Here is a 9,138-nt window from a genome sequence, read left to right as displayed (position 1 = left end):
TTCAGCATTACTTCAGAATTACTTCAGCATTACTTCAGCATCATTCAGCAGTACTTCAGCATTACTTCAGAATTACTTCAGCATTACTTCAGCATCGTTCAGCATCGTTCAGCATCATTCAGCGTGTCCACCATGTCACAGCTAACAACAACCCACAGACAGACTCGACCATGAGAAAGAATCATCATTCACGTCTGTGTAAACAACAGTTTAATGTAATGTTTCTAACATTTCAATGGAACGTTTGAGAATTCTGAGTCTGGATGTGTTTTCAGAGGGCAGTAATCGGATTTGGTCTTGGCTTCTCTTGAACTAGCCCAGGGATATTCAACTGGCGGCCCGGGGACCAAATCAGGCCCACGGATTAATTCAGTTCAGCCCACCAATGGGTTCATGTTGAAATAAAACCAGATTTTAAACCAAAAAACAAATTTAATGATAACTGCTGGATGTCCGGTCCCTGAGCTCTTAGATTTCAGTAACTGTGGCCCCCTGAGAGATTTAGCTGAAAAGTCCTGGACTAGCCTTTAGTTTGTCCATCAGGTCAGAAATAATCTGGATTTTTTTTCCTAACAACCGAACCTAAAGCCGTTCAGAGTACTCTCTACAACGATAATTTTAAAAGTTGGGATCCTGCTCAGAGTCGTGAAACAATAAATGTTGGATTTGAGAAGATCTGTGAAATTTAAAAATGATTGATAAAAGCACATTAAGCCTTAACAGCTACAAAGAGACAAACATTGGTCATAAACGCATTAAAACTTATATATACTTGATGAGGCTCTTTGTTAAATGTCTTATTAGCAATAATTGCATATTTGAGCCAGATGGGGTGACAAGTCACTGAAACTCATGTGTGAGCAGAAAGCAGACGGGTCTAGGAAGCGCAGCTCTACAACAAACCAGTCTGAAGCGTTTCTCTCAGTGCTGCTGAATGAACGAAAAACGTTTCACCTTTTTCTTTACGTAAGAGTTGGAGGAGCGCAGCAACCTGTCGATCTCCGGCGCCAGGTCCCTGCACATCTCGGCTGAACCCATGCAGGCCAGCGTGCACAGAGCCAGAGACTGGACGTACTGGTTGCTGTGAGCCAAGTCGCTGACACACAAAGACACACAAATCAAATTTAAATCTCACTTTTCTAACCGTCTCAAACACAACAGTTTGGTGTTTTATTGTAACTGTGGTCCTCACTTCTTGATGGAGTTGGTGATGAGCAGGCTGGCGTCCTGCTTCTCGTCCAGGAGCATCATGGCGCCCAGGTATCCCACACGCTTCTCGCTGTAGCGAGGGCTGGCGATCATCCGCACACACTCCATCTAAAGTGAAAAGTCAGAACTCTGTAAAACGTGGACGGGCTTAAAATGCCCACAGCGCTAAGGCACAAGTCAAACTCAGCTCCAGAGCGGCGCGGCGCTGGAACTGGGACGAACTCGGCGGCCTACTTACAAGAGATCTGCAGACTTCGACAAACTCTGCTCGGGGGAATAAAACAGTTTATACTGTTGAGATAACAGGAAACACGTCTGCAGCAACTTCAAACAACTCCTTACTCTCTCGGAGTTTTATTCCACGTTCACACACGTTTACTCTCTGCACAAACGGTTCCTGTGAGGAGTCAGCGTTGTGGATGTTCACAGTGACTCCTCTCTGCTGTTCCCACACTCGCGTCCCGTTCAGGCCAAGCAAACCCATGACGGGAATTAACCAAATCCCCTCACCTGACCGAAGTGAGCCGGGTAGCCCAGCATGTGCACGTAGAGCAGCTTGGCCAGGTTGTGCGATCGGCTCCCGTTGTCGTTCTGTCTGAACTGGGCCCTGATGGCGGCACACTCCTTCTGAATGACCCCCCGCTCCTCACACTGGGTCCGAGCCGACCTGATGGTCCGGATCATCTCCTGTAGGGGAACTGATGGAGACATGGCTGTGTGTGTGTGTGTGGGGGGGGGGGGGAGAGAGATGTTTAATAATTAACAGATTATAATTACTACAAAATAAAGGTCCATGCTCAGTGTGACACATTTCACTTCCTGTTCCCACACCTCTCCTGACAGAGCTGCACGTGTATGATCAGACACGAACCTGCATAAATAAAGATTGAATGAAATGACTGCATTTAATTCATGGACAACCTCCACAGAAGCATTTAAACACATTTCTTCACTGCTTGTTACTCCTAATGGCAGATTATCAAAACTGATGTCAACTATCTCCATTTCTACGACTGCCACGTGTTCAGTAACGAGCAGGTGACCATGTAACAAGTTGATGATGGTGCGGGTCTGAACAGAGACAGGACCGAGCCAACGAACCGGCTAACCTCGGTCGATGCTGTCAAACCACGGAGAGTGGAGCTAAAACAGCTAGCTTTGAGCAACAGTCCGTTTTTAAGAGTCTTCTACTAAAACATGGTCAAATAAAAACGTACGTCAACGACGCTACCTGCGGTTAGAAGAGCAAACACGTTGAAGCGACAACACTCGGCCGCGTCAGTCCGCTGGAAACCAGAAAACACGCAAATGACGTCAAGAGCCGGAAACTATGCCCTCAACTTCCTGTTGGGCGTTTCAAAATAAGACATCCATGCTTCAGCCTTTATTTATGCAGGCTAGTCTCAGTTGCGCCACGAAGACTCACCTGTTCCAGACAAAACATAAAAAATATCAACAATAGACAATAATAACAATAAACAACAATAAAAATTCAATTATAATAAAAGCATCCTGATGCATGCTCAATAATCCAGGTAGAAACATCTGAAAAGGTTAAATCTGGTCCTCTGGACATTCAAAAAACCCAAAACAAAACAAAAAAATTGTAGAAACGTTTCGTTTTTCATATGAAAGCAGTGTTATAAAACAATAAATCAGGGTGCCGTAATACAAGATGAGTAAACCTAAACTGGTCACAAAATAAACAACCTGGATTCAGTTTTTTTTACTTGTCAACACAAAAAGGGATTTGTCATAAAACAGGAGAACTTGGTAGGAACGTAATAAAGGTACTGTGAATATATTTGCACACAGCGTTATAGTAAAGTAGTGTATTTAAAATGTACTTACACAGTTGGGATTTAGTTTGTCAGTGCATAAAGTCATAAGCAAATTAACTACATGGAAGTAAAAAAAATCTTAAACTGAACCTTCATTCAATGCAAACAATTACATTTTATTATGTTTACAAGTAGGTACACTAAGATGTATGTTATAACAAAATGAGACAGTTGCATTCTCTCTAAAAAAACACACACACACAATATCTGTGGGAAACAAAATAGTTAAAAAAAATAAAAGTTAACAGTTTCCTTGTGTTATTATGTGAAAATAAATATGTCGTAAAAAAAGAAAGATGCCTCAGAATATCAAGCAATACCACAGCTCAGCCAGATTTTGTGAACACCTGGCTTCATGAGTTGTGATTTATGGTCAACTATTACAAGTGCTTAAATAAAATCATTTTAATTTGTTTTCAGCTTTATGTTTTTTATTATTATTATCATTATTATTATACTGTAAATACACAACGTAACACAGGGCGACTTTTATTTTGAAGGCTCGTGCATTATTGTCTCTCTCTTAGTAATGGCTAACTTTACTCACCTCAGAACATCATACCTGTGCATGACTTCCGCAATTTGATCACTCATTGTGGCAGAGCTCCACCCTCTCATGGTCAGGAGCCTCAACAGGTGGATGAAACATTGATGAGGTGGAGGAGGAAACCTCATTCTGACTCCACTGCCCTGAAAGCAGCTCAGTCAAATCCATTCAAAACAGCTGGGCACCAAATAGTGAAATAGACATGCAATGTAGAAAAACATCTGTAAATATTCCTAAAGGTAACTGAACAGATGGTAAAAATCTGTTATTCCTCTGCCTCCCAGAGGCTTTTAAACTTCCTGTCCATGGGTGAGGGAGGCCCTCCCCCACCCATGGACAGGAAGTTTCTAATACAACTTTTGATTATTAGAGGCCTAACATTCCTTGAAGGACTGCAGACCATGTACGACCTGTAGTCATTCTGCTCCAATGTGGAAAATAGTAAAGTTCATGCAATATGGCAATATCTCACACACTTGAGTATGTGTTGAATGTGAGCTGCCACCACACCAAAATGTAGCTCGCTTTCTGTGAAACTGTTTGCTAAGATTACTTTGCTGTGCCATACCAGTTCAATTCTGTTTACTCCAAAAGTTAATCAACTCAACATCCAGTTAGATATTTTGCTAAACGGACGCATGCACCAGACATGAGCAAAGACATTATCGCTCCACCTTTGCCTTTGGCGGCGGGCGACACAACATTAATTCAATTCAAAAATACTTTATTATTATTATTATTATTAATATTATTATTGTTATCATTACAGTGACTCTTTAGTAATATTTCTTTTGAAAACGTTCCCATCTTTCAAACTGTTGCTTTCAGGATCACACGTCTCAAATAAAATAAGCGGTGCACCGATGTCCCTCATTGCTGAGGGATTTGAATAGTGAACGTTCGTAGTTTTGGAGATGAGTGTTTTTCTGAACTGGAGTTGAACAGAGATTGTAAGTAAACCTAAATGTTTTTGGTGCAATATAGTCAAATGTGTTGAGTTACAGAGTGGAGAAGAACAGAGGGAGGTGTTGTTTTTTCTTCTTGTCAGAGGCAGCGCAGAGTGATGGATCCTGGTGAGTGGAAGGGGCAATCCACCACCAAGTGCAGTGGTGGAGCCAGTGGGTGGACAATGGTGACCTTGGTCACCACAGATTAATCTTCCGCCACCCCTATCATTTGAGGAAGCTTTGCAGTATAAAAAGTAGAAATCATAGTTTCCTTTCATGATTTGTGTACTTGGTTTGCTTATCCAGTATATATGTTGGTGACTAGGCCTGTCACAATAACAAATGTTGCTGGGTGATTAATTGTCTCAGAAATTATTGCGATAAACGATAATATTGTTTGAAATTTAACAATAATTAATTGTCAAATTTTAGAAGAAATGTTGATTTGTTTGGTGTGTAGTACCTTTTTTGACCACCTGATGGCAGTATAAGACTGCTTGAACCAATGGATGGATAGTTGAGCAGCGTCTCTAAGAAAAATGGGAGGGAGGTCCTTGACGTGACATGGTGAAAAAGACATGGCGGATGCTCGGCGATTTGAGCTCTTTAGCTTAGCATTTTTCACACAAAGCTTTTAATTAAAAAATAAAATAAAATCAGTAAACAAGTTCTCAGCTTCTTTTTGCAGAGAAAAACAACTTTTTAGACGAAGGCACAGGTATCATTCGTGAATTTTGGAGCTCGACAAGACGGAGGTTTATTCCCGAGGTCGGCCTGTTAGCTTGGCTCGTAGCTTAGCTTCTCAGCTTAGCTGCTTTTAGCGACCCAAAAACGTGATTTTGGACGATTAAAACAGATTTTAAAGAGAAAGGGAGGGGTCAGTGAAGAGCACCGGAGTTGAGCCTTTTGTCAGAGTCAGAGTCAGAGATTCTTTATTGTCATTCGCACCTCATGTGGTACATGTGGTGGAGCGAAATTATGTACACAGGGTCCCAGTTACATCCAACAATAAAATGTATAAGAAAAACAGTAATAACATCTAAGATATGAACTAAGAAAAACATCAACTAAATATACACTAAGCACTCATAACATACAACATTGAACATCACCACAAACATGAACATGAGTCTGTGAGCAGATGTGCACGCATGAACACATCAACATTGAAACAGATCAGCAGCAACATGAAACAGATCAGCAGCAACATGATATGGTTTTTCACAGTGATTATTCTAGTTAGAGATTCATGAGTCTAACAGCCTCAGGGTAGAAGCTGTTCCTCAGTCTAGTGGTTCTACACTTAATGCTCCTTAACCTCCTTCCTGAGGGGAGTGGGGCAAAAAGTGTGTGTGCTGGGTGGGTTGTCATCGAGTGTCTTCAGTAGAAAGAGAGAGACACGAACAAAACCTTCCTGAAAGTCAGTTCAGTTCTTTCTCCAAACTGAGGTCATTCAAAGAGCCATCTACAACAGGTAAAATATTGTTTGGTCAGAACTTTTCCATGGAAATCATTCATTCACTGTATAAAAAAGGATTTTCTGTGACAATTGTCACAGAAAAAAGTACATTAATAAATTCCTTTAGCTTGATTTGCTCCTTTATATTGGTAGGTTGAAACATTGGTATTCTTTACTAATAGCCCAGTCTGCCAGACAGAACACAGAAGAAGTAGTAAAGTCTGGATAGTTTATGAGGGCGACATTGTCACTGGTACACAACATCAGATCAGAGATCAGCAATCTGTGTTTGAGAAATGTAAATGATTTTATGTTGTGTGACAGGCCAGTGCAAATAAAAACAAGTAAATGTCTGTTTGTCACAACTAAGAGTGAACATTAAAACTGGGATGAGTGTCACACGACAAAAAACAATCCTCACCAGAAAACTGTTTCACCCTGAGAGCAGAGCCAGATGGTGTTTACATCATGTGCACTTGCCAGCTGAGGAAACAGCTCAGCAAAGGACCAGTTATGGAAAAATAAGAACAAACCACACAAATTCAAGACTCCAGGGTGAGAGCTCAAACAAAACCCGTTTCTAATTCAATAAGGAAATCTGTGAATTATATTTTGTTTCATGTAAAGCTCGTTGTTGGTCCATGCTTGGAATCAATCAAAAAGCCTGAAGATAAGATTCAAACAGAACAATCACAGATGTTTCTGAGAAAAGAGTGTGTCATTTTGGCAAAGTATAATTATCAACCAAAACCCAGAGTACTGATAACTAAAACAAACCAGACTACAAAAGTAGGTAAAAAGGTAAGTAGGTTTATTTACAGGGAAATGATGGAACCAGGGACGGGAGGATCTAAAGAAGACGTCAGGAGGTGAGTACAGGTTATCCAGACAAATTGTTCGGTTATGGATAATGATGAGACTTGTGGCTTTTCTGTTTTCCAGATGTGAAGGATAACTGGGAGGGCTCTGGTCCTTTGTTCAAGGAATGGTGTCCTGGAATGATGGAAGGCAGGTGCTAGATGTTGGGGAGCAGGCAGGGCGGGAGTCAAAGACAGAGTCGAAGTTACCGGTTTGTTCTTCTGTTGCTGCTGAGGCAGGTTTTCCACAGGGGGTAATTCTCAAGACAAGGAGAAAGGTAATTCAGGTAGAACACGAAGATTTCTGCAAAGCATAAGGTAAGGTGTCACAAAGAAAAATTTATTTGATATATTTATGTTTGTAAATGAATCTTCTTCATACAACAAAGTTAGTGAAGGAGTTCTTCAGGGTTCAGTGATTGGACCACCTTGTATATGCTTCCACTAGGTAATGTTATTAACCAGCATATGATACATTTTCATTGTTATGCTGATGATAAACAGTTATATTTGTCCATTAAACCCAAAGAATCCAATCAGCTACTTAGACTACAAGCATGTCTTAAAGACATAAATTCCTGGATGACTCTAAATTTGCTGCTTTTAAACTCAGACAAGACTGAAGTTTTAGTTTTTGGACCTGCGCATCTTAGGAATGAATTTTTCAGTCTTTCATTTCCTCTGGATGGCGTTAATTTGGCCTCCAGTTCTAAAGTTAAAAACCTTGGTGTTATTTTTGATCAGGACATGTTTTTTGTCCCCCACATTAAAAAAGTTACAAGGACCGCTTTCTTCCACCTGCGTAATATCACTAAAATTAGAAACATCTAAAAATGATGCAGAAAAACTGGTCCATGCATTTGTCACATCTAGACTGGACTATTGCAATGATTTATTATCTGGGTGTCCAAATACTTCTTTAAAAAGTCTTCATTTGATCCAAAATGCTGCTGCCAGAGTCTTAACTGGAGTTAGTGGGAGAGATCATATTTCTCCAGTTTTAGCTTCTCTCCATTGGCTCCCTGTCAAATCCAGAATATAATTCAAAAATTTCCTTCTAACCTACAAAGCTCTCAACAACCTAGCTCCATCTTATATTACATATCTTATTGTTCCATATTTTACTAACAGAGCACTTTGATCTCAGACTGCAGGTTTACTTGTGGTTCCTAGAGTTTCTAAAAGCAGAATGGGAGGCAGCTCTTTCAGTTATCAGGCTCCTCTCTTGTGGAACCAACTTCCAGTTTCTGTCCATGAGGCTGACACATTGTCCAGTTTAAGACTGGTCTTAACATTTTCCTTTGTGATAAATCCTAAAGAAGCAGCAAATTGAGTTGAACCTTAACTTCATCGCAGTCTCCCATCCTGAGCAAACACAAAGGAAGAGTGGAAAGGAAAAGCCCCCTTTTAACAAGAAAAAACCTCCAGCAGAACCAGGTTCAGGACAAGTGGACATCTGCTTCAACTGGCTGGGTTTGCAGGAAGTAGAAACAGACAAACACAGAAAGGCAGGTCCAGGTGTACCCACTGTTGGAAGAAAAAAAAACATGTTAAGATAGAAATAAATACAAATACAAACATGTAGTAAAGACAGCAGCAGAGTGAGGTGGTCAATTTGTCCTCCAGCAGTCTAAGCCTATAGCAGCAGAACTAAGGGACAGCTCAGGAAACTCAAGCCAACCCTAATAGAGAAATTTTACTAATTGGCTTTTATAATGTATGTGAATGTTTCTGTTCAGTGCCCTGAGGCGACTTCTGTTGTGGCTTAGAGCTATAAAAATAAACTGAATTGAACAGAATCAGCTGTCATTGGAAAGAGCAGGCGCTCCACCAGCTCTGCCTGCTCACAGCACCTGCAGGGATATGACAATGGCAGACAGAGAGAGTCAGGAACACATAATCCTTACACACAGAGAGACAAAGAATCTGAATAAGCTTTATTATCATTGTACCGAGATACAGCGAAAATATGTCCATACAGTCGTCTGAAAGATGGGTGCAGTGCACGTAGCTGCTGCTCTTTCAGAGCGCGACCTCTTAATACTTTTAGATAGAAAAAGGTAAGAACCATGAGGGTGGATAGTGGTATTACAAAAAAAGATCTCTTCACTCTTATCCTGTCAGGATATGATTTAAGACATCAAAAAACTACCAACAAGCACATTTATAAACACATTACATGTGCAATTGACGTCAAGACAGTGAGATTTGTCTATGAGTACTTTCAGATAGGCCACAGTTCTGATGATGCTGTTCAGCCAGCAGTTCTGATAAGCCT

The 9,138-nt window shown here is 40.7% G+C and overlaps 1 protein-coding gene across 1 annotated transcript in view; it reads right to left on the bottom strand.

Moving 5' to 3' along the window:
• Positions 1-2,496, bottom strand: part of ap1g2 (adaptor related protein complex 1 subunit gamma 2) — a 29,784-nt gene extending 27,288 nt beyond the window's left edge. The window contains exons 1-4 of the mRNA XM_037682102.1: positions 2,441-2,496; positions 1,720-1,922; positions 1,193-1,317; positions 955-1,096 (exon numbers count right to left, since the gene is read on the bottom strand). Of these exons, the coding sequence (XP_037538030.1) occupies positions 955-1,096; positions 1,193-1,317; positions 1,720-1,920 (468 nt within the window). The 5' untranslated portion in view covers positions 1,921-1,922; positions 2,441-2,496. The remainder of the gene's footprint in view (positions 1-954; positions 1,097-1,192; positions 1,318-1,719; positions 1,923-2,440) is intronic.
• Positions 2,497-9,138: the final 6,642 nt, after the last annotated feature.

Source organism: Nematolebias whitei, chromosome 9 (assembly GCF_014905685.2).
Source record: "Nematolebias whitei isolate Nwh7 chromosome 9, NemWhi1, whole genome shotgun sequence".
In the NCBI taxonomy this organism is placed as follows: domain Eukaryota; kingdom Metazoa; phylum Chordata; class Actinopteri; order Cyprinodontiformes; family Rivulidae; genus Nematolebias; species Nematolebias whitei.
This window is presented reverse-complemented; position numbering and strand designations above follow the sequence as displayed.